The following is a 26318-nucleotide window of genomic DNA, read 5'->3' on the forward strand; positions in this document are numbered from 1 at the left end:
GAGATGCTCGTCAATAGCAAATTTCGAGGATAACGATATTGGTTTACGAAAACCTACCTTTGTAATGAATTACCTTGAATAAATACATAAAACTGTTAGAGGTTCTATCTCTTACGCCCAACGTCTGCAAACGTCAAGCTTTGAGAAGCTCTCTCTCATCACTTTATCTCTCATCACTTTATCTCTTTACGTTTTTTCTCTCTCGATGAAGCAGGCGTTCCGGACGCGATTTGCGGATAGCCAAAGCCGCGGATAGCAAGTTCGTGATTAACGAGGGAATAGCGTACGGGTGTAATGCGATCGTGTCTTCTGTTTCTTGTTAGATCCTTAGCAGCACCTCCGATCGACTGCAGCGTGTTGCACAAGATGCAGTCGTGATAACACGTATCTAGGAATTACAAAAAAGCAGAGCATTGCAGTCATCATGTATGGGTGTTATAAGGGCGTGCGGCATCAGTTTCCCTGCATCTTCCATGGAAAGGAAATGTCTTAGTTTAGCGATTTATTTTAGAAGGGGAAAAAAACTAAAACTTTTAGTTATTTTGTTCGAATGTGGGATCTGGGTCAAAAAGTAACAGCCAAAAATTGTCACTTGAGACTTCAACTTAAATGGGAAGCTGTCAACTGCAAGAACACCCGTTAAAAGCGTTCAATTCATGCTTAAATCCCAATAGCATCGCCTCCGTTTTATCAGAATTCAATGAGAAAATCGCGTTTGGCACAAAAGCTTTCGATAAGTGAGGCGTGAAAAAATCAACGACGGTGCTGGGAAATTTAAATCTTAAGCGTGACATACTTTAGAGCAGTAAGATGTTTATTTTGGGAGCCAACAGTAGCCGGTGAAGTTGATGGAGGGGTTAGTGAAGTGAGTATCCGTACAATAGGAGAGCAATTGGACAAGGTTGGGTATTTTTTTGACATATGTAGTAAGATTATTCTGAGGGAGATGGAGGCGTTGCATGGGGTAGATGATGGTGGTCAATATATTAGTAACCTCAGATATGCAGATGATATTTTATTAATAGCAGAATTTTCGGGCGATTTGCAAATCATCGCAGGTAAATTAGTGTTCGAAAGTCAAGAGAAAGGATTAACAATTAACTGTAAAAGCAGCAAGTAGGTATTGTCATATCCAGGGAATGGCAACCAAAACAACAACAACATAAAATGAATATTTCACGAGCCGCAATGCCCGCGAGTACGAGACAGTGACTCCTTAATAAGTGATGTCATCACGAAGCAGCCCTTAAAGAGCCGCGCGCGGCTCCGGAAGCCGCAGGTTGCCGACCCCTGGTCATGTCAAATAAGAGAATCATAGCTGAGCGTCAAGCGCATGTCACAGTAGCAGCAAAATCAAGCAGTTGGAGCATTGAACTCTTTAGGGAGTGTGGTAACAGAAGAATAGTACTGGCGAAAAATATATGTTTCAGAAAATGGGATAACACATTTTTTATGACAATGACAATTGGCATACTGCAGCGTTACATGTGGTCTGATCTCCTCTGTGGATATGAAAACTGGACAATTACGAAGGCCCAACAGCGCAAACGAGAAGCAACGGAAATTAGTTTTTTTTCAAAGAAGGATTTTAATAAATTCACGGACAGACAAGAGATCGGTAACATGTATTAGGCATATATCAAAGGTACACAACAAGAAAATTAATTTAAAAAATATTCGAGAAAGGCAACAGAGATTTCTTGGACATGTAACGAGAGAACAAGAGGCTGAACCTGAAAGTGGTTTAGACCGGGAAAGTTTGAGGGGAAAGTAGCTGATTAAGTTACACAATCAATTGTAATAATTGGATGCAGTTTGAGCCAAGGGTTTAGTTTAGAGTCGCGTTACCTCTCAGTGTGAATATTCCCATTTATATTGTTATTTTTACATTATTATTTTTTATTAATTAAAATTGTTCAGCACATCTGGGTCTTTAAGTTGTGTCTGGAATCTACTTTGTGAGTTAGCCTGAGGTAGATTGACACTGCACTCGTGGTGGCGGCGGCGGTAGTGGTGGCGGTGGTAGTGGTGGTGGCGGTGGTGGTGACGGCGGTGGTGACGGCGGTGTTCGTGGTGGTGACGGCGGTGGTCGTGGTGGCGGTGGTGGTGACGGCGGTGGTGGTGACGGCGGTGGTCGTGGTGGCGGTGGTGGTGACGGCGGTGGTGGTGGCGGTGGCGGTGGTGGTGGCGGTGGTGGTGACGGCGGTGGTGACGGCGGTGTTCGTGGTGATGACGGCGGTGGTCGTGGTGGCGGTGGTGGTGACGGCGGTGGTGGTGACGGCGGTGGTCGTGGTGGCGGTGGTGGTGACGGCGGTGGTGGTGACGGCGGTGGTCGTGGTGGCGGTGGTGGTGACGGCGGTGGTGGTGGCGGTGGCGGTGGTGGTGGCGGTGGTGGTGACGGCGGTGGTGACGGCGGTGTTCGTGGTGATGACGGCGGTGGTCGTGGTGGCGGTGGTGGTGACGGCGGTGGTGGTGACGGCGGTGGTCGTGGTGGCGGTGGTGGTGACGGCGGTGGTGGTGACGGCGGTGGTCGTGGTGGCGGTGGTGGTGACGGCGGTGGTGGTGACGGCGGTGGTCGTGGTGGCGTTGGTGGTGACGGCGGTGGTCGTGGTGGCGGTGGTGGTGCCCGTGGTGGTGACAGCGGTGGTCGTGGTGGTGGTGGTGGTGGTGGCGGTGCTCATAGCGGCGGTGGTCGTGGCGGTGGTGGTGACGGCGAAGGTGACGTCGGTGTTCGTGGTGGTGGTGGTGATGGCGGTGGTGGTGGTCATGGTGGCGGCGGTGTTCGTGGTAGCGGTGGTCACGGTGGCGGTGGTGGTGGTGCTCGTCGTGCCCGTGGTGGTGACGGCGGTGTTCGTGGTGGCGGTGGTGGTGACGGTGGTGGTCATGGTGGTGATGACGGCGGTGGTCATGGTGGCAGTGGTGGTGGTGGCGGTGGTGGTCGTGGTGGCGGCGGTGTTCGTGGTGGCGGTGTTCGTGGTGGCGGTGGTCACGGTGGCGGTGGTGGTGGTGGTGGTGGTGGCGGTGGTGGTGGCGGTGGTGGAACCGAGGCTGCGGTGTTTCCGTGTCGTGGGTGCTGCCAGGAGTGCGACGGGCGAGGCGTGGCACGAGATCATGCTGGCGTGCCGCTCCCCGCGGCCGTGCGACGAGCTCGCGGGCCGCCACAAGAGCGAGGAGTGCGGCAGCGGATTCGCCTACTTCTACTTCGTCTCCTTCATTTTCTTCTGCTCCTTCCTGGTACGCCGAGCGGGTTCCTCTCTCGCTGCCGCCACCACGATTGTTACGTGCGGGGGGAGCGTCGCGGTGTCTCCGCTCCGGTGAGCGGTTGGGTGGCATGCGCCTCCGTGAGCTACATAGCTCAGTGGACCTCTCCTGATGGAACTAAAATAGTCAATTGAGTGGAGCTCACAGGAAGCTTTAAGTCGAGATGTAATGGTAACTGTGTGCACACCAATCGTTACCATTGGCTGCCGCGAGGTAGCGAAGTGCGCGTCGTTTAGCTCCGCTGCTCTCTCGTGTGGTTGCGCTTCTTTGTCGGACGCCGCTGATTGGTGAGCTGGAGGCTTCGGGCAGTCACGTGGATTTTGTCTCGTTTCGTTCCGCCCCCCACCCCCCCCCCCGAACAGATGCTGAACCTGTTTGTGGCGGTGATAATGGACAACTTTGAATACCTCACCAGAGACTCGTCCATACTCGGGCCTCACCACCTGGAGGAGTTCATACGCGTGTGGGCCGAGTACGACCCTTCCGCCTGGTGCGTGCTCTCGCGTGCGCCCGGAACAGCGGTGTCCTTGCGCGCGCGTGTCGGAAGTTATCTGTTTAAATAAAGACAAAGATCCCCTCCGTGTAGCCTTTCACGGGCTGTTGGCGAGTAGCACCGGTGAAGGCCGGCACGGCACACGAGGAGGTGGGTTGGCCAGCAACCACGCCCGGCCGCCTTTGTCTCCCCAATTGTGAAGTTTACGCACTGCACCAGGTACTCATTTGAGGCCGAGTCGACCTAGGGGAGGCCCGGGACCGGTTCGGATAATCGTCACCGGTGTTGGCCCTGAGCGGGAATCGAACTCGTGTGGCCGGGTGTGTTCGTAGCTCAGCTCGCTAACCGCTGCGCTCCCACTCCCCACAGACAGGGGTACCAGCAAACCTTCATACCTTTCAACCCCTTATCAGTGCCTACCTCATTACAGACCAATTCAGATCTTATTGGTCACACCGTGCCCTTATAAATCTCAATGTGCATCCTACAAAGTCCCATCATAAGGGAGAAACACAAACAAATAGACTTGTAATTTTTTTGCTCGTATTGATAACGGCTAAACGCCATATGGACCTGCAAACTAAGTTTCCCTGTACAGGAATACAAGTAAACCATGTGGGTTGACAGGTGCGTTTTTTTTAATGTTTTTATTGCCGTAAGCACAGAAGTCCGGAACAATGTGCCGATGGTTTCTGAGGGCGGGAACAGAAAAACCGGGGTTGGGGGGGGGGGAACTTTTTCTGCCTGGCCACGTGTAGGTGAGAGGGTGGAGTGCTCGATGCCCACCCTGAGGGGTGGGGTGGGGGCTCTTCTGTCGAGGGAAGGAGAGGCAGCTCATATATTTTTTTGGAGCTTCATCGTTCGTGGCTTTTTGGCGACACATTCATCGCGGTGCTGTTTGAAATTGGCGGGGTCGGGTTTTTTAATATTCGTGGCCGTAGCTCGCGGCTGCCCATCGAGATAAGTGGTGAGGTGTGGATGGCGAGGAGAGCCACCCCCCACGTGACGCTCGCCGCTCTGCCTCCCAGGCTGCCTCTGTCCGACGCTCCCTACACACGCCAGGGCTTGCCCTTGACAATTTTTTAAAATTACGTTCTGCATAATATGCATTAGTTTGCTCGTTGATATTTTCACTTTTGAATATGTTTACGTTCCTCGGTAATTAAGGGTAAGTTAAATAACACAATAATTCTTTACAATGTATGTATGCATTAATAGAGTTTGTATGTTTATGTTTAAACGTAATATATTTTTATGCCCCTGACCCTATTTCCAACATAAGCTGTTCACCATATTTCCCTCATAAGCCTTTAATTCTATTACCCTCATAAGCTTTTAACCCTGTTTCCCTCACAAGCTTTAAGTGTTGATATTCACGAATGTCACACTCGCACCACACTCCAGCAACGCACCCCCCGCAAAAACTCAGCCGTCGCTGTGTCACGTGTCAGACCTGCATCTTAGAAAGCTCGTGTTTCCCGCGAGCCATCGCCATCTCTCCTCAGATCAAGGATCACTCTCTCCGAGTGCTCCTGACACACGCCTCTCATGCAGTGGGGGTAGGAGTGGGAAGGTGGGGGGGGGGGGTAGGCTGTGGCGTGGTTAACATGCAGAAAAACATTTTAAAAGGCGTGCGGGGACAATGTCGGCGCCACGCTCATACGGCAACCTCCACGGTGCCAGCTCGTTTTCCACTGCAGAAGCCGAGCCAAAGAACCAGGGAGCTCAGCCTCTCTGCTGCTTTTGACACACGGACAACTCTGTCCTCCCGTGAGCGCCTCGAAAATGACATCGCTACCTCTTCTCTCCTTGCTCCGGTCTCACCTCGCGTATTGCCCCGTGTCTCTACACAAGGGGACCGCCCTCTGTCCTACTCTCAGAATTCCCCCGCGCTCTGGTTTGCCACCTGCCCTTGTCAATACGTCTCCCGCCTGGAAAAATCACCTCCAGTTTGAATGTTGACCTTCACTTGTACGTAAAGACACTCGCCCCCGCACCGCCACCAACTCCATGAACCCAGCCTCAGTGTCTGCTCGTCCGAATCCTGTCCTGACGCGGTCTCATTTTTTATTACTGGAAACTGAAGTGCTCCTCGTTATAAAGAAAGTCCACTTTCCGTAATGACTCCAGATTGAGTGTGCACCTCTTGTGAGACACCTTGGGGTGTTCATTGACCCTGAGCTTCTCACTCTCGTCCCGCGTCTCTCAACTCTGCAGGTCCTCATTCCTCCATCCCCCATATCTGCTGCTGCTGCTGCCGAGACCCTTACCAATGCCTTCACATCCTGACTGTAGCTGTCTCCTGTAGGGCCTCCCCAGATCGCTAATTTCTCTAAATCCCTCACCTCCAAACTTAAGACGATGCAAAACGCCATCGCCAGACTCGTCACCCGCACCTGTAGACTAAATTATATTATCCTAATATGTCGATAAAGCTGATGGAGCCCAATCTAATCCTAGATCAGTTTCAAGGTCGCAATCACTGTGTTCAAGATCTTACACGGACTCACCAGTCTATCTCTTCCCTCTCATTTCACTCTACCCCCCTCCACACACTCTCCTACATCTCTCCTCTAATCTCACTCTTCTCCCCTCCACGCACTTCCTACTCCAGCAACCAAGGCTTTCTATCAAAGCTGGTGACACGGCCCAGCAGTAGCACATTCACCGCTTGTCGCAGAAATTCCCGGTTATAATTTGTTAGGCCACCCTGGTTAATCCTGCAGGTGTATAAACCGTACAAATACTCATCTGCTTCACAGTGGACGTCAAAGATCCTCTGATGTAATTAGAAACAGTGGGCTATTGTATCATGGTCCTAATTTGCGAAGTTTGAAAAATCATTCGCAAATGACACAATTGGAATTGCACGTAGCAATCTGGTAGACTAATGCCCATTTTTGCAGGCCAGATTTGAGGCATCTTGTGCCAACAGGGTCAGCTGCCACTCAAGGTGCCCTTTCAAATGTGTTTGCTTTTCATCTGCTGCTGCCCTTATCCTTTGGAACTCCCTTCCCACAGCTGTCTGTGCTTTCCGCTCCCTGCCCCTGTTTAAATCTAGGCTGAAGACCTTCTCGTTTGTATCTGTCTATAGCTGCCTGCTGTCTCTCTATGAAATCAACAGGCCACCCGTTTCTTTACACGTGACCTGAGAAGCTGTAGCATTTAGCCACGATGTAAATTTTAAATCGCATTGTGTGACGTAGAAAAGGGTCTGTGATTCATTCTCAAAAATGTAAATGTTTCGGTCCGTACGCCAATGGCCATTCATCATTGCTAGTCTATGTGTAATAACACGCTGGAGACGGCTTGTAGAATCGGTCCTTTTATTCACTTTCTTTGTTCTTCACAAACACTCCCCGTTGCTGGAAGGCAACGGGAAGTGGGCAGACAGTCACCAGAGACCCACCACCACGTGGCACCCGGAGCCCCACTCGCGTGTGGCCTCTCCCTCTCTTAGTTCTGTGTCTGACCCCGTGTCTCTCCTCTCTCCCCTTATTTAATGCCTGGGTCACGTGGTACACTCCAGCCAATCCTCTATAGCCTGCGCCGAATGTTCCAGATCCCCCATCAACTCCCGGTACCACGCCCCCGACTTGTCTTCCCATTGGCTGAGGCCAAGACCACCGAAACCAATCATCTAGCTGACATCCCGTGATCACGCCGGGGCCATGCTCCCAGGCTCTCCCCCCATTGGCTGTAAAGTGGGACCGGCCAAGCCAATCACCACGTGAATCTGACAGGCTCTTATTACATATGCATAGGACAATCACAGCTGGCATTCCATGAAGGGACACTCCCTGCTCTTGACGCTGGAGGTCATCGGACCCTGAACAAAATGAGAACTCGCAGCCTTCATTGAGTGAAGCCCTCGGCCTCAGGGCCACGACCGCATTTGTCTCTCCATACAAAAACATGTTTTTTGACACAGCCCATTCCTAGAAGGCCGTGTTTGGTTTTCATATTTTTCTTATTATTTGTATTTATATACATATGGGAAGGAGACATTGTGTTATTGAAATTGTCCACAATAACACTGAATTATATTGTCTGACATATCTGTGAATGCACGCCTGTGTGTACCGGCTCAGTGGCAGGATGAAGCACTCGGACATGCAGGCCATGCTGCGTCACATGGCCCCTCCGCTGGGGCTGGGCAAGCGCTGCCCGGCGCACATCGCGTACAAGGTGAGGCCTCACCGCACACGGCCGCCCACACCGTGCTCGCTGCATGAGGAGAAGAAGTAGCCGGCCCGTCCAGTCCTATCTCCTCCTGCAATTGTGTTAGGACAGAACCGGCCGGCTCATAAAACCACATTTGGGACAATTGTGATGCAGCTGGCCCATCCTGTTCTCTCATTACGATCATGGGACAAGACTTTCATTAAAAACTCTCCAGTAATGTACGACTGTGGTCATCCAGAACAGACCGCACAACATATAATGACGCAATGCCCGTTCTACACATATGAAAGGAGACATCCGCTGCTCCTTGTCTGGCTTGACCGCCTGAATGTGAAATTGTGGTTGTTGCCCTGCATCTACATCATCAGCAATACGAAAGAAGAAGATGGGAGGAGACAGGACAGGCCAGCTACATATTGGCACGTAGGGCGTATCATTGAAATAACGTGGCCGGATTATACCGCAGTAGTCGCTAACGTTCCTCGAGGTGTCGCTGCGAGCCATCGCCCCTAGCCAGGCCTACTGGATAGGCTCCGTGTCCGCGTCTTCAAGCCCCGTGATGATCCGTGAGCAGCACCAGGCTGAACGTGGGCGTCCCCTTGCAGCGAGAGCCCACGTACTCTCGGATTTTATTATAATCATCACTGGTGTTGGCCGTGAGCAGGAATCGATCTGGGGACACCTGGTTTGTAGCGCAGCATGCTAACCCCTACACTACCGCTGTATTAATGTGGGCCACACACACACAGAAGGGGGGGGAGGTGAACTGTCGATTTCTGTTTGTGCGCGAGTTGGGTATGACGGTGACATCGCGTAATCTTGTGTCAAGTCGAGACTTGAGCTGTCAGAAGTTGGTAAACCATCCGACGATGACATTTCAGCAATAACAGTATTATCTGTTGTTGTTGCCAAGACAATCACTTTCCGTAATGCATTTGTGACAAGTGCAATGGAGAAATCCATATGAAACTCGAGACCAGTTTTATTTACAGAGCCAGGAGCAATCCTTGTGAATGGATAGTGTGCAGGACCTTACCGATCCCTGCAGAGCAATGGCAGTCCTCAGAAGTGAGTGTTGGTTGCTGGTGGTTTGATTTTTTTGGGGCCTTTTGGGCTTGTGCTGAGCAACTGTGTTGAATTTAAAAGTGTAAAAAGCCACTCGACAGAAGCAGAGTCACCGAGTCTCTCACTGCTCCTCTCGAATGTGCACGACGCTCTCATCACTGTTGGTGACCCCGAGCCAGCTGTGGAAATTCCACGTTCATTTGGTGGGGGCCAGTCTCTCCATAAGACGGATTTACAGCTTGTAAAAAAAAACAAAGTCTCCTGGACATCTGTGAAAAAGAGCTTTATTGCTCATCGGATTCCTTCAGTATAAATAAATATAACTGATTCAACTCCCAATCAGAGCTTCGAATATTCCAGCTGTGTAGCAGGCACCCTTTCACAATGCCACCTGGACAGACGATTACCAGCCGGGAGATACGCCATAGACGTCTTGTTATGATGATTAATATTGTTATCATTCTACTTGCTTACTCAGGAAAGCCTCAATAAGTCTCACGACTTTTTCAGGAGGGTCTTGCCAAGTTTGATCACATTCGGGAGCGATGTGCTCACATGCAAATCCAAATTGAGTAATTTTTAAGCATTGACGTGATTGGCTGATGCCAGATACATTGTATATATTTATTAGCCATGGGAGGAAACCAAAAAAACCGAAACCCATCCAAAACTAGGGGGAGAACATAAAAAGTCCACACACAAAGGGAATAGAATCCAGGCCCTGCTTGCTGTGAGCCAAAAGTGTTACTGCTGCAGCACCCTATGACTTTTTAACCTTTTACTTTACCAGGAGAAGCCCACTGAGCTATGTAGCTCGTTATCAGAAGTGACTTGGCCACAAATGATAGCTCAACAAGTGGATTATCACGTGGACATTTATAGCAGCCAAATACGCTAAACGCATGTTGATTCTAAATGTAGAGAAAAAACCGAAAGACCCGGAGAAAAATCCATTCGACCACAGAGAGAGAGAGACACGCAAACTCCAAATATACAGCAGGCGTCAGGGTCGGGGTCAAACCCACAACTTCCCACATACCAGGCGAGGGAGTTAACATCTCCTAGCCACCGTGGTGCCCTGGCAATGGTCACGATGCATGTGTGTGTGCGCGTGTGCGCGTGTGCAGCGGTTGATGCGGATGCACATGCCCATCGAGGTGGACGGAACCGTACACTTCACGTCCACGCTGGTGGCGCTCATCCGCACGGCCTTGGAAATCAAGATGGCGTCCGGTACTCGAGCTTGCCCACACTTGCCTTTGAATGTTTGCACGTCACTGTGTGGGCACACACAACAACAACAACAGCCATTCGTCACCGCGGTGCTGTGCCAGCCTTGGTGCACTTTAAGGCCACGTGAAAGGTGATTCCAGTGGAGGGGTGGAAGGTGGGAAAAGGACCGATATACAACAACCCTGTCTGCTCTAAATCCACATTGGGGTTTTCTTTAATTGTTTTTACATAAGGATAAACTCACGAATGGGAGGTGGCCAGGTGACACAGGGGTCAGAGCTCTTGAGCTGACGCTGGTGAGATCCTGGGTTCAAATCTGAGGGTTTCCACACTGAGAGAAAGTTGCTTTTGCCATACAGCAAATACCCTAACGAACAAACGGCAGCGAGCATACGCAACTATTTTGATAAATTTGCATATTCTTTGTCGGTTTTCCCAAGCTCGTATAGCCATGTTCAATTCAAGAAACACCTCCAATTATCACGGTTGGCTACGTATGGTGCGAAATAAGTTTAACGCACATTCATGCGTACAAGAAACATCTTTACTCTCATATGTATTGCAACTGCGATAGTGCTGTTTATTGCTGACCTCTATAAATGTTGGGCTTTTAGGCCTGTTCTCAACTTCTTTGTAAAAAAAGAAAACTTGTCAAAATTTCCACCCCTTCCGACCCCACACTGCCTAGAAAACACATACAATTTCATCAGAGGTCCAATTCAGCTGCCAAAGAGGGTTGTTTGCTCCACTGTTGATAAATGCATTTGTCCACGCACAGGGGCAAAAGACCAACTGGCCATGGACATGGAGCTGAGGAGAGAGATCATGACAGTGTGGCAGCACCTGTCCAACAAAACCCTGGATCTGCTGGTGCCGCCCAGAACGCGTAAGTTTGCACGCACGGTCCCACGCAGCCTCTCTGTTCCAACACAAAGATCCCCTGTATAGACCTTGACAGACTGTTGGCAAGCACACACCACTACTGACTACTTGTATTTTACCCCGGTAAGGCCCACTGAGCTATGTAGCTCATTTTCAGGAGGGACCTGGCCACGAATGATAGCTCAATAAAGTGGCTCATCACGTGGAAATTTATAGCAGCCAAATACTCTAAATGCGTGATGTTGATTCAAAATGTGGAGGCAAAAGCCGTAGGACCCAGGGAAAAATCTACGCGACCATGGGGAGAGAGACACCGCAAACTCCAAATATACAGGCATGAGGGTTGGGATCGAACCTATGACCTCCTGCATACCAGGCGAGGTAGTTAATGTCCCGCCACCGTGGCACCCCATATTACACATGAAGGCCGGCACGGCACGCAAGGGAGTGGGTGGTCAGCACCACGCCGGCCATATTTGTCTCCCCAAAGCTGATGTTTACACACCGCACCAGGTACTCGGCTGAGGCGACCTTTAGAATGCCCAGGGACAGGTTCAGATATTTGCCACCATTGTTGGCTATGCGTGGGAATTCAACTTGGGTTTCTGGGTTCGTAGCGCAGTGCGCTAACCGTTGCACTCCTGCTTCCAAAAACACGCCTTGTGCTTTGCGTGAAGGAAAGCAACGCAAATTGTACCCACACGTGTACACACGATGTGTATATATGCAATGCTAGAATTGTTACCGGTGCTACAGGCTCTTGTCCGCTTCTGGCGTTCTGTTGTTTCGATCTCCCGGAGCGGCAGTTGAGACAACAGCGCAGGTTCCTGAAATCCCCCCACCCGCCTCCGTCACACCGGTCGGGATCAACGGCTGCACCACGGTCGCTGTGCGGGTCACGCGGCGTGCAGGTCGAGGGGCGTGAAGGTCGAAGGGCGTGCAGGTCGAGGGGCGTGAAGGTCGCGCAGTGTGCAGCTCCCACGTGTTTCCGCGTACCTGGCCAGCTTGGAAGAGCAGTGTTAAGAACCCCATCGAGGTGTTGCCAGCAGTCACCTCTAGCGGAGGCCTTTCTGGCAGCAGTAGCATGAGCGAGGAATTGGCGAGCTGCACCTTTACCCGTGGTGGTTATTGGACTCCATTAGGAGGAGAGGGTGGCTCAGAGTTTTACTTCTGTGCCTGGCTCCCCTCCTAGGCTCAGTCTGAAGTCAGTGTTATGTACAGTTTGTCATCGAAGCCATTTTGGGGAGTTAAATTTAGCTGATTGTGATGGTGGCTGCACCATAGTGTAGTGCAGCGGTCGTGTAGCAGCAGTGTAGCGGTAGTGTCGTGTAGCGGTCGTGTAGTGTCGTAGTAGTGGTAGCGGTAGTGTAGTGTAGCGGTCGTGTAGTGTCGTAGTAGTGGTAGCGGTAGTGTAGTATCACGATAGTGTTGTGTAGCGGTAGTGTAGCGGTAGTGTCGTGTAGCGGTCGTGTAGTGTCGTGTAGTGTCGTAGTAGTGGTAGCGGTAGTGTAGTGTAGCGGTCGTGTAGTGTCGTAGTAGTGGTAGCGGTAGTGTCGTGTAGCGGTCGTGTAGTGTCGTAGTATTGGTAGCGGTAGTGTAGTGTAGCGGTCGTGTAGTGTCGTAGTAGTGGTAGCGGTAGTGTAGTGTAGCGGTCGTGCAGTGTCGTAGTAGTGGTAGCGGTAGTGTCGTGTAGCGGTCGTGTAGTGTCGTAGTAGTGGTAGCGGTAGTGTCGTGTAGCGGTCGTGTAGTGTCGTAGTAGTGGTAGCGGTAGTGTCGTAGTAGCGGTCGTGTAGTGTCGTAGTAGTGGTAGCGGTAGTGTCGTGTAGCGGTCGTGTAGTGTCGTAGTAGTGGTAGCGGTAGTGTCGTGTAGCGGTCGTGTAGTGTCGTAGTAGTGGTAGCGGTAGTGTCGTGTAGCGGTCGTGTAGTGTCGTAGTAGTGGTAGCGGTAGTGTAGTGTAGCGGTCGTGTAGTGTCGTAGTAGTGGTAGCGGTAGTGTAGTGTAGCGGTCGTGTAGTGTCGTAGTAGTGGTAGCGGTAGTGTCGTGTAGCGGTCGTGTAGTGTCGTAGTAGTGGTAGCGGTAGTGTCGTGTAGCGGTCGTGTAGTGTCGTAGTAGTGGTAGCGGTAGTGTAGTGTAGCGGTCGTGTAGTGTCGTAGTAGTGGTAGCGGTAGTGTAGTGTAGCGGTCGTGTAGTGTCGTAGTAGTGGTAGCGGTAGTGTCGTGTAGCGGTCGTGTAGTGTCGTAGTAGTGGTAGCGGTAGTGTCGTGTAGCGGTCGTGTAGTGTCGTAGTAGTGGTAGCGGTAGTGTAGTGTAGCGGTCGTGTAGTGTCGTAGTAGTGGTAGCGGTAGTGTCGTGTAGCGGTCGTGTAGTGTCGTAGTAGTGGTAGCGGTAGTGTAGCGGTAGTGTCGTGTCGTAGTAGTGGTAGCGGTAGTGTAGTATCGCGTAGTGTTGTGCAGCGGTTAGCATGCTGTGCTACAAACCCCGGCAACCCTACTTCAGACTCTTTGGTTATTTCGGTAAAGTCACGTACTGTAGGTATAAAATAAAATAAATAAAATAATTAAATCACGACGTTTCGGAAGCAACACAAGCGTCCGTCATCAGGTGGGAAAGCCACAGCAAGAATCAAATTGCTGTAGTGGGCAAAAGAGTATGGATCATTGCAGTCACGAAAACTTCAGATCTATATTGAACCCTACTTCAAGTCCCACTCACGGCGAACACCAGTGACGAATATCTGAACCGGTCCTGGGCGTCCCCTAGGTCCACTCAGCCTCAAATGAGTATCTGGTGCAGTGTATAAATTATCACCACTGGGGAGACAAAAGCGGTCGGGAGTAGTGCTGGCCCCACCTCCTTCTGTCCCGTGCCGGCCTTCAATAGGTGCCTTCTAACAGCACTTGCCCCAACAGTCTGTTAAGGGTACACGGGGGGGATCTTTGTCTTTGCCCCATTCCCCATTCCATGCCAAGTAGACTAATTAAAGCACGTTATAATTCAGCACACTTGGTATTCGTGCCATTCTTATAAAGCTCTAGGCCAGTGGTTCTTAACTTTTACTGCAGCCTGCACTCCTTTGGTTCTCAATCGTAAAAAAATGTATAATGTTAATACATACATCGGTTTGATTAAACAAAGTAGTTGTCCTAATGTGCCCTAGCTTAATATGAGTTTTCGATGATTTACGTTCTAAAAAAAAATTGCCCATGTCTCTCACCCCCAGAGAGGGCATCTCGTACCTCCAGGGGGTGTGTGCACCCCAGGTTAAGAACCACTGCTCTAGACTATCACGCAGGAGGGCGCCGTGTCTCACAGGCAGTGTCTGCGGTGGTTTCAAAGGAGGGGGAGGGGGTGTGGGGCGATGTTTCAACGTGTGATCCCAAACTGAGTGATTTTACCGCTCATTTTTCCAACGTGGCAAATCTGGACCGCGACATCGCTACACGATGGCCTTCTCTCTTGCGAAAGACGTCACCGGATCTTTGACCTCCACCGTGAAGCGGACGGCACCTACCTTACAGTTAATACCCCTGCGGTAATAACCAGGGTGGCCTGCCAGGTTCGAACAGCAAAGCCTCTGCAACAAGCGGCGAACGCGCTCTCCCGCCGGGCTCAGACAAGTAGGTGAACTCCCCTCAAGCGGAATACTCCACCGCTGCTTCTCTCGTCGTGTCTCCGCGTTACAGCTACCGACTTGACGGTGGGGAAGGTGAACGCCGTGAAGATGATTTTGGATTTTTACCGAGTGCACCGAAGCAAGCAGGTGGGCACGGAGGCGAGCGTGCCGCACTCCAGGGTAATGTGGCGAGCGCGCACACAAGCGCACACTAACACGGACACATCCTCTTCCCACGCTAGGCCCACGCACGATCACTGTTGCGGTTGTCCCACTTGGGCACAAGGTGCTACCTTTTATCATTGGATCAATATCGTCTTTGTCGTCAGCCAAAGTGTGTCCAGTTCTGTACAACGGCCTGGCCCACAGTCTCACAATGCCACACTCCATCTCACTCCCCCACGTGAACTAATCTCAGCGTTTCAACCCCACGCTGGCGGTCCGATTGATCCGTCTCCGAGCTGAGATTCCATCACTAGTCTCGAACATTGGCCGTCATCCCTTCAAGCGAAGGTTCCTGCCCAAGCCCACTTGAACTTGTTTTTTTCCAGTCCTCTCGTCTTTTGCATTCTACGTGAGGACACAGGAATGGAACGTTGACTGATTGTGGACAGGGAGATCGTGATGTCTTCATTATCCCTCACATTCCCTTTACACCATTTGGACCCACAATCACCCGAGACACTGCTTTTGTGCTTCATATATACTGTGACCCATGGATGGTTTGTCAATCATCATTATCAATACACAACCTGTGGAACCTTACACTGACAGTACCTCCAATGAGCATGGTTAGCTCCATACGGTGGAGGCAGAAGTTCAACATACATACGTACCACTCTGGCAGGACTGCCTCGGGATGGTTATATACTTTCGATCTACTTCATGCCACTATACTTGGCGATTTGGAGGAGATGCAGCTTACTATGGGCATTGGAGTTGTCCATTAGTAAATCGGGCCTTCGGCCACGTAATTATCGAGCCAAATTTGTGTCATTCCTCACTTCCTGGATGTTTTTTCTTCTCATCTCCTGGATCTGGTCCTATTGGTGTCTGACGCAGTGTCAAGAGAGACATTTGTGCTCCTTAGTACTCTGCAACACACCACGTGTATTGCCCTGCAACACATTAGACAGTTTCCCCTATTACAACTAAACTATTTTGTATTTTACCAGGTAAAGCCCACCGAGCTGTTTCGCTCTTTTTTAGAACTCACCTGGCCACAAATGACAGCTCAACGAAGTGGCTTATCACGTGGACATTTATAGCAGGAGCCAAATACTCTAGACGCGTGACGTCGATTCTAAATGTGGAGGGAAAAAACCGGTGGTCTTGGAGAAAAATCCACGCGACCATGGGGAGAACATGCAAACCACAAATAAACAGCAGGCGTTAGGGTCGGGATCGAACCCAGGACCTCCTGCATACCAGGCGAGGTAGTTAACATCTCGCCACGGTGGCGAGATTAATATTTCACAGCAATCTAGCCTCCCTATTCCCTTAGCAGCACCAATATTCAAGAGAAGAAATATATTAATGTCAATAATACAACGTAATTTTAACAATAATTATATCAATTTTGTTCATTGTCTATCTACCATATAAACGATCCCACCTCTGTTTGCACCAACTTTTAAAAACTGTATACAAATCCACGTTTTTATTGCTGCAGGCACAAATATGGTATCGTTGAAAGCCCGTCATCTGAGGATGAATTGTGACAATTCATCTAATCATTGTGCTTGCGAGGTGAACTGTTAACCGCTACACCACCGCTCCCACATACACACACACACGAGGTCGACGTCGCGTAATCCACGTTCTTCCCTTTGCCCCTGTGGCCCCCTGGATGGTGCGTGCACAGCGTAAGATCGGACCCACTGTGGTGCCTGCTCCCGTTGTTGCCAAGTCTCCACAATACAAGGTACAGAGCTGCGCACGTTCACACGGGGCGCGGCGCGTGAGTGTTTGCCTTCACACACCTGGATTCAATTCCCCAGGGCAGCTCCACATGTTCTAGGCATTCTGTCGGTTGAGTTAGCCGACACATTAATATCTGTCGAGTGTGGGTGTCGTGGTGGCAAGATGTTAACTGCCTCGCCTGGTACGCAGGAGGTTCGTGGGTTCAATCCCAACCCTGACACCTGCTGCTGTATATTTGGGGTTTGCGTGTCTCTCTCCCCGTGGTCATGTGGATTTTTCTCCGGGTCAGGTTTTTAACCTCCACAATTAGAATCGACGTAACGCGTTTAGAGTATTTGGCTGTTATAAATTCCCACGTGATAAGCAACTTCATTGAGTTGTCATTTGTGGCCAGGCCGCTTCTGAAAAAGAGTTGTATAACTCAGTGTTCCTTGCCTGGTAATTTTTTTAAAATGTAAGCATCAGAACTGGAAAGACAAAGGTGGCTGGGTAAGGTGCTGATCACCTCAACCTTTCACATGCCATGATGTAAATGTCACACAAACTCGGCACATTCGTCAAGAACACCGTGACCCGAAAAGGAAACGCAATACACGCACAGTAGCGGATGTGTTTGGGCAATCGCCATTCCACATGGCACACGGACAGAGAGAAGCGAGAGACTGAGTGAATCATAGGTGGAGACGATACTACCATAATACACCATGGGTCACTGATAAAACATTATCGTAGTCCCTCAGTTAACAGGTTCACGGTTTTACGGTTAACGTTTCGCACCCTTCATGGTTTCGACGAATGTTAACATTTTGATTAACGGCAGGTTTACGTTATGCACTCCGGCACCAATTTCGGCCAATCCGAGCACTATAATAAATGATATTGATCCATTAATATGTTCTTATAATGTTAAATGATTAATATTGAGTGTTTCAGCGTCTTGGAACAGATTAATGCTTTCAACATGTAATTCCTGTATTCGATTAACAGTCATTTCGGTTAACAGTAGTTTTCGTGGAACGGGTTAAAAACGTTAACCGAGGGACGACTGTAACCATAAGAAACCCATTGACTACGAAAGTAAGACTATACTCTCTGATTCTTTCGGTAAAGTCACGTAGGTGAAAATAAAAAATAAGAATATTTTTATTTTATTTAAATAAATTAAATCACGACGTTTCGGAAGCAACACAAGCTTCCGTCATCAGGTCGGACAACCACAGCAAGAAACAAGATTACGGTGGTTGTCCCACCTGATGACGGAAGCTTGTGTTGCTTCCGAGACGTCGTCATTAAAAAAAATTTAATTCTTATTTTTCATTTTCACCTACGCGACTTTACCGAAAGAATCGGATAGTATGGATACTTGCAGTCACGAAAACTTCACATCTAGAATGAATGTAAGACTGATAATTGGTTTTTTACCCTTCTATCTGGCAACAAAACTGACACCTTTTTACAAGGTGTCATGTTTGCATAGACCGCAATACCTGCAGTCATAATACAAACAAAAGACATAACTCTGATAATGTGCACTGTCCTTGAAGTTGATTGGTCCACACCCGAGACAGCTTTCCTTAGAGCCTAGTCTCACATGGGTTGGACCAGATGACGCCAAAAGGCGCACAACTCAAAGACAATGCACCATCAGAGTATGAGAGCTCGGGGCAAGCATCTACACTATGGGAACCTCATTTGCCAGTAAAAATATGATAATTTTTTTTTTGGTTTGGTTTTTTACCCTTCTATCTGGCAACACTCCTTGTAAAAAGGTGTCAGTTTTGTTGCCAGATAGAAGGGTAAAAAACCAATTATCATATTTTTACTGGCAAATGAGGTTCCCATAGTGAATGTAAGACTGTTCATCTAGACACCTTGAAAATTACATTTTTATCGGGGGCCCCACGGTGAAGAGCGCAGTCTCCAATTCCATTCACTCAGTTGCTCTGACCTCTCGATCTTCGTGCTCTGAAGAAGAGCCACAGCCCGATGGTAGCAACCGTAGACACATTACTTTTCGGGCCACGATGTTATTGACGAATGTGCGTTGTTATTGCTGACGCTTGTGAGGCCGCTGCCCAACGTGTATTTACGCGAACACGTCGCCAAATATAGACAATTAGAAACCGGCAAGGGAGAAGTCCGTGGCGTCATTTGTGAGTTCTTTCAACGACAACTCAAAACCTGATCGCATTAAAATAGAAAGCACGGGCGATCTTCGGTTTACGGCGATTACACAACGCCACTGCGGATCGATTCGCAGTGCAGAAACTTGATTTACGACGCATCTTCCGACCCGACTCCCGAACGCATTTGAACGGAGTCCGTCTGGTTTCTGGCGTGACTCCGCGTGGCGCTCTTTGCTATTGTCGAGCGTGTTTGTACGGATGTGTACCGATGAAACCCTGACTAATACGGGTGATAAATGGAAAAACACGTCGGCAGGTGATGCCTCCACCGTTTCTGCCGCCTGTGGGAAAATATGCGTCTGATTTGCGTCGACGGGTTTCCAGGAACTCAGCGTGACGTCGTGGAGGCGGGGGACCGCCTGCACGACTTCGATTGGGATTTTGTTTTCCAACGCTAGAACGTATTTGGAACCAGCGCCACAATGGAGCGTTGCAAGGTTTCATTGCTGGCGGATGTATTCTGATCCATTGTGAGCTGTGGGTAATCTTGAGAGAACTCCAAACAGATGGCTCGCTTTTAAGGGATTACATCTTGAATCATTGCCTCACTTGATACAGCTAATCTGGCTGTGACGGTCCCACCTGATGACGGAGACTTGTGTTGCCTCCGAAACGTCGTGATTTTTGTTTTTATTTTATTTTACTTTCTACGTGACTTTACCGAAAAAACCTAAGAAGAAGAGCCCCTGTCTTCATGAATGACCACATCGTGGCATTGAACGCTGAGAGAACATGTCAAAGTATTTAATGTGAATCATATCTGGGGAAAAAAACTTTTAAAAAAATATTGCAGATAATTAATACTACAAAATAACACGAAGTGCCTTGATGTAATTTTTTATTTTAAGGAGAAAGGGAGTCGACGATCAGTCGTCATGGGTTACGTGGAAGCTCCCTGTTGCTGGAATGTTTTAGCTATACATCTTGATCCTTACCTGGGTTACAGATGATGGAGAAGTGTAATACAATCTTAACTACAAGGGGATCGATTTTTGTCGTTTTTTTGACAGCGATAAGAACACTAATGGCTCTGGGTATGATAAGATAGAGGTGCGTTGTAATGACCTCTTCGGTTGAATTTGTGTGTCAAACGGGAAGAGCGGTAGTGCAACGGTGAGCGCGTTGAACTATGAACCTGGCGAGCCGTGTTAGATTCCCGCTCGCGGCCAACACCAGTGACGATTAAATGAACTGGTCCTGGGCATCCCCTAGGTCGACTCAGCCTCAAATGAGTAAATGGTGCAATGTCTAAATTTTGCCACTGGGGAGACGGAGGCCGGGCGTGGTGCTGGCCACCCACCCCCTCGTGTGCCGTGCCGATCTTAATAGGTGCTCGCTAACAGCACTTGCCCCTACAGTCTGTTAAGGCTATACGGGGGATCTTTGTTTTTGTGTCAAACGCGAGTGATGGGATTGTGTCTCTCTTTGTCAGCTGGAGTGTATGCAACCATTGTTGGCACCAACCCTCAGTGCCGAGGTAAAGCACACGCGGACAATCACGCACGGACAAACACGCAGACAACATTCACAAAGGGCCAAATTCACACGTCGATGAAACCGCTCAAACACTTTGCCTTGATGATTAACTCCAGTGTTGGCCCTGAAGACATCGGCATATTTTACTCCCCGAAAAGACGAGGATGCAGCCGTGCAAATTGCCTGCTTGGTCACGACGCTTTGGGGCCAGAAGCGCCCTCCACTCGAGCGTCATTCGTGAATGCTGCGCTCTCAAAAGGCCGTCGAATTTGGAACGCGCCCAGTTTGAGCACAGAGACACGGGAAACCACAGAGAAGTAATCTGGAAGGCAGTCAGAGTCGGCGCCACCAATAGCCCCACGCTCTACGGTTCAATATTTGGATGTTTGGCCAAATCCATAAACGAGTGGTTATGAATGGGTGTTCACACAGATGTTTGTGTGGGTGTGTGGAGAGCGGTTCAGGTAGCGGTTGGCGCACTGCGCTACGAACCCGACGACCGAGTTCCATTCCCGCCCGTGGTCAACACCAGTGACGATTATCTGAACCAGTCCTGGGCCGCCCCTAGGTTTACTCAGCCACAAATGAGTACCTGGTGCTATGTGTAGTAAACATCGCCACTGGGGAGACAAAGGCGGCCGGGCGTGGTTGCTGGCCACCCACCCCCTCGTGTGCCTTGCCGGCCTTCATAGGTGCTCGCTAACAGCGCTTGCCCCAACAGTCTGTCAAGGCTAAACGTGGGATCTGTGTCTTTGTTGTATTTATAGAGTGACTGTCTGCTTTCCCTGGAGAGTCAGGGGCGAGCCGTGTCCATGCCGCGGCTAGCTGGGAGCACGCAGGTACGTGCGCGCACACGCGAGCGTTGCCTACAGCCAGGGGAGAGCCCACGGAGGCGATGGTCTCTCCTGCAAAGAGAACCTTGAGTGCACACGCACAGACACACAGACAAAAGTGCGGGACAGGGGTGGCCGGGTGGCTTGAGGGTGAAGAGCGCCGGGCCGGCACTCACGATACACTGGTGGCCAGCCGTGGTTTAACCGGCTTCTCGAGTGCAGCAAGTTAATGGCCTTAGTTCGATCGCCAATGACAGCATGCACAAAAAATATATTTCTGTAAAAGACATTTGTATTAAAACTTACTTCATCACGTGATAGCCAAACGCATGTTTGTTTTATTCTCAAACCTGGAGTTGATCCAAACCTAATCTCATAGCCGAGTGTGTGGTAAAGTGCGCTCCCTATTGTATGGAGATGATGAGGCTACTTGAAGGGTATATCAGGTATGAAGTCTTGTGATAGACGCACAAGGTCACACTGCTCTGTGACATTTCCAAATTGATTATTTTGGCTCATCACAATAATGCCAAGGGTGCACCGGGAACACAATTTGGAAAAAGACCAGAACTTAACGTCTTTTAAAGAAAAGTACTTGACAGAACATCAGCGCACAAAACAAATCATGAGGACACGAACATTAAGATAGGAAAAAAACACTCCTCCTCAAATACATACATAGTAGTACAGAACTACGATACACAGTCAGTTCTGCTGTTACGCAGTCGTTGCATTGGGACATTGTTACTGTGTGAGGTAAAGCACAGTCCGCAATAACACGTGAGATGCGTATCCAGGCTGAACAAAGACTGAGGCACGTGGGTAGCATCTAAAAAGCATCCAGCAGCATCCCGCCGCCTTGTGTGATGCTACGCTGAGGCAGCCGTATGACCGCTTATTCGTACTCGCGCGACGTTGTTCCGTTCACTCTATCGCGTTATATCCAATTCGCATCTGCGTTATGAAAATAATTGTTCTGTAATACATTCATCATCGCGTTGTATCCAATTCGCGTTATGAAAACGCATGTTTTCGCAGAACACATTTGAAATGAACTTGCTTTTAGATTATTTTTTTGGCTATAATCCACTTGATTGAGCGATCATTTGTGGCCAGGTCACTTCTGAAAAAGAGCTACATAGCTCAGTGGGCCTTACCTGGTTAAATGAAAAAAATTGTTCGAGCCTTTTGTCTGCTTACATCTGTTTCAGGAGACGGGCCCAATGAAGAGATCAGCGTCTGCCGTTGGAAATGGAAACCGATGTGAGTTAGATGACGGTGTGGGTGGAGCGGGGCCTAAGGACAGGATGGGGCCTGCTATGAGAACAGCCGCACGTGATGGAGGAGGCTCGCGAGAAGGAGCAGGCCCGAAGGAGGGGACCATCCCGAAGGAGGGGACAGGCCTGACAGAAGGGACAGGCCCAAGGGAGGGCACAGGCCTGAAGGAGGGGGCAGGCCCACGGGAGGGCACGGGACGAACCAAGGGGACGGGGCCCAGGGACAGGACAAGGCCCAAAGAGGGTGTGGAGTCTAAGACAGCCACTTTAGAGGGGGTGGGGAAAGGTGTGGGGTCTGGAGACCGCTCTCATACCGCGGAGAGAACTGGAAACCATCGCTACCGATCACGCGAGCGACACCGTCAACAGCAGCAGCAGCAGCAGCATCATCATCCCCAGCATTACGACACTGACGTGGAGGCCTACAGGACGTGCTCGCCCAGCCTCAATCATGAGAGACAAGTAAGTACCGGAATGTATCTCTGCCTGTTCTTCTCAATAGATATTTTGCTACCATTCTCTATAATCTGTATGTTGATGTAGAATATTTTCTGAAATTCACATGTTTACCCCTTGTCACCACTCTTTTGTCCACCCGACTCGCATTTGTTTTTGCTGGTCATGGAGTTGTAAACTGTTAGTCAGCTTAGACGCACTCTGTCACTGCCCTGCCTCGATTCCATTTCTCTGCACTGCCACGTTTCCACGCCCGATACGAAGCGTGCCAGCTTGGTTCACGAGGCACATTGGTCCATGAGGCCGCATTGGTTCATAAGGCCACATTGATTCATGAGGCACATTGATTAATGAATGAGGCTCGCAGGCTCAGCCTGGGTTCCCATGACGTGTGAACCTGGGCCAGGCTGGCACCACGTGGATCTGGGTGGCAGCTCTCCCTCTAAACAAGGGAGACATGCGTTTTTACCCGGGCCCACCTCGGCGCCGGCCTCAAACTCACGGGGCTAACGGGGGGAGCAAAATGTGGGGTTGACGGCGTCTCTTTGCGTAACTCAAATTCAGGGCCGTGTTTTTCATGAGGAATAAAGACGTGCCGGAAAATTATTGCCATTTTGAATAGCCTACCTCCGGAGCCACACGCAGCTCTTTAAGGACTTCTTCGTGACCTTATTCATTCGGACCACCGTCTCGCAGTCACGTGCATTGTGGCTTTTGACATGTCAAATTTTTTTACCGAATTCGACAAAAAAACGCTCTTCCTGTTATTTTGGTGGCCAAAACTAACCCAAGCATCTGATCAGAGATATAGAGTTGGGGAGGAGAGGGGCTTGGTGGGAAACTAAACTATGAAAATTTTACCGGGTAAGGCCCACTGAGCTTTTTAGCTCTTTTTTAGAAGTGACCTGGCCACAAATGATAGCTCAACAAAGTGGTTTATCATGTTGAAATTTATAACAGCCAAATCCTCGAAATGCATGTTTCTAAATGTGGAGGGAAAAACCGGAGGACCCGGAGAAAAATCCACGCGATCACGGGGAGATCGCGCAAAATCTAAACATACAGACATCAGGGTCGGGATCGAACCCACGACTTCCTGTATCACAGGCGAAGTAGTTAACATCTCACGATCGTTGTGCCCCAAAGTAGTCGTAGGGCTCAAAGCCCCATGACGTGTGGAGTGTGGGGACATGGGTCTGTGCCATGCTCTTCATCCGCTATACACAGTGGGCCATTCCTGGGCCCTCAAGCCCAGTTTCCAATGGATGTGTAAATGTAACACGACTCACATAGTCACAAGTGCTGGCGCAGTTGTTTGCACACTGCAATTATGAACCTTGTGACCTGAGTATGATTCCTGGCCATGGCCAACATCAGTGGCGAGCGACGTGGGCCCTGAACTTCACCACCCCTTGTTGATCAGCACGGTGAAGCATGGTCGAGCATCCTCCATGTCTGAGATAGCACACGGGGCATTGATCTAGTAAGGGATTGAGAAATGGCTGTAAATCAATTACAGAAGTCCTCTTATCCATGTTCGTCTTACTCCTGTTATCCACGGCAACTGTTGGGTCTGATTATCCACAATTTTACCCATCATGCATTGTGAAGCGGCTTCGTAATACTTGCAGGTTTCCATGGGTCAGATGAGTTAAACTTCAAATTATGTTTCATTAGCAGTGGTTCACCGCGATTCAACAAAGATGGCCGTGATCAAAGCAAGTTTACGCCGGCACTCGCTATGATCAGGATACAACACAGACAAGAATACAGAGACACAGAGACATCACAAGACAACACAGATACAAACACGGGGACATAGAGACAAACACGGATACACGCACACACGAGACAGACACAGATACACTGCCGCAGACACAGGCACACGGAGACGCACAAAGACACAGAGGAAGATGAAGACGGTGAGACTCGGAAACAGGGAGACCGAGAGATAAGGCGACAGAGATACAAGGCGACAGAGAGACACGGAGACACGGAGACATGGAGACAGAGACAGTAAGACACCCTTCCTGTAAGTGCGGTTGGGCAGGACATGTCACTCACCACTTACACGTACAGTACAAGAGATGAGAGATTCATGTACGGTAACACCTACTACACCTTTGCGTGTCTATGTCTTTTTGTCCCGGTGTCTTCTCTGTCTCCATGTCCGTATCTGTGGGTGTATCCCCTCTGTGTCTCTGTTGCTCACACGGAGATACAGATATACTGCCGTGTGTCTTAGAACCGCCACGTATTTTGCACTCGCGCGCAAACACCGTGCGCATCATTGACAGCCGCTGTGCTTTAAAAGCTCCTATTATCCGCAATATTTTTGTGGATGTGAGGAGTCGCGTGGCAATTTCGTCCCATTAACCTGCGGGTTATTCACAGATGTTGAGCTTGCAGATCTGATTTTCCGTAAGTAAAGTTACGGATCACCTCGTGGATGATTGGATCCGCGATACTGGTCCCCGATACCATCACCGCGGATAAGAGGAATTCTAGATTGTAAATGCGTGTAATTTCTTTTTTGGTCTGCTCTCATATCGGACCACTTTCATCTCAGAGCATCAACATTTCACCATCTCTCTACTCGCCTCCGATTAGCGTGATTGGCTACGTACGGTGCCAAAAGTTCAACATGCATATACATACAATGTGTTTAAAGAAGCAAACTTCTTAAACTGTAGTTGTAATTGACAATACACTCTGCGTGTATAATGTGTCTTGTTTTTCTGACGTAACTTTCCAACCAACTCGGACCTTTATCACTTGACCTGAACCTCTGCAAATTACCCATTTCCCTGTCGGATCCCAATTCCCGCCGTGAACAAATTCCCGGTGCAGTCGATTCCTGAGCCTCCAACACCATGCACAACCCTCACCCACGTGTTCACCACCATAGCCCATAAATCATGAAACAAGAGTGGTTTCTCGCCTTGTTACAGATAAATACTTTATGATAATGTTGGTGTATGGGTCTTCTGGAGAATTTGTTTAAGCAGACAAACCCTGAACCAGATTCAACTTGGAAGGCACCCATCAGCAGAGTCTGATCGCCTCATTCCATGCCGTTGGGCTGCCTGATAAAATAAGTCGGTGGTTCTCAACTGGGGGTACTGTCCCAGGGGGTCATGTGAGGTGATTTATACATTTGTGAAATGATGTCGTACGTGAGAGTCATTGGTGAATAATGATGTATGAATCTGCCAATATAAAATAACTACGACAACATTTAAATCTATATGGTAACATAGAACGATATTAAAGACCCTTCTAAACTCATTGATCACAGACAATGTGATTTCCAAGTTGAAATTTTCTTTATTCGCTTGCAGTTGCTAGCGAGCTAGTGTACCTCACAAAATTGACAATTTTGGTTAACATATTTTATGTTCATTATTCATGCATTATTTCCTCAGAATCATGTTGG

The 26318-nt window shown here is 49.4% G+C and overlaps 1 protein-coding gene across 1 annotated transcript in view; it reads left to right on the top strand.

Annotated features, from left to right (window-relative positions):
* The window catches only part of LOC144719610 (voltage-dependent N-type calcium channel subunit alpha-1B-like), a 156980-nt gene that overhangs the window by 112730 nt on the left and 17932 nt on the right, over window positions 1-26318 (top strand). Inside the window, exons 41-50 of the mRNA XM_078595691.1 lie at window positions 3081-3234; window positions 3624-3751; window positions 7846-7942; window positions 10132-10237; window positions 11016-11123; window positions 14802-14911; window positions 16596-16655; window positions 20273-20317; window positions 21084-21155; window positions 22361-22888. Coding sequence (XP_078451817.1) covers window positions 3081-3234; window positions 3624-3751; window positions 7846-7942; window positions 10132-10237; window positions 11016-11123; window positions 14802-14911; window positions 16596-16655; window positions 20273-20317; window positions 21084-21155; window positions 22361-22888 — 1408 coding nt within the window. The remainder of the gene's footprint in view (window positions 1-3080; window positions 3235-3623; window positions 3752-7845; window positions 7943-10131; window positions 10238-11015; window positions 11124-14801; window positions 14912-16595; window positions 16656-20272; window positions 20318-21083; window positions 21156-22360; window positions 22889-26318) is intronic.

This window comes from Lampetra planeri, chromosome 6, assembly GCF_965212315.1.
Source record: "Lampetra planeri chromosome 6, kcLamPlan1.2.h2, whole genome shotgun sequence".
NCBI lineage: Eukaryota > Metazoa > Chordata > Hyperoartia > Petromyzontiformes > Petromyzontidae > Lampetra > Lampetra planeri.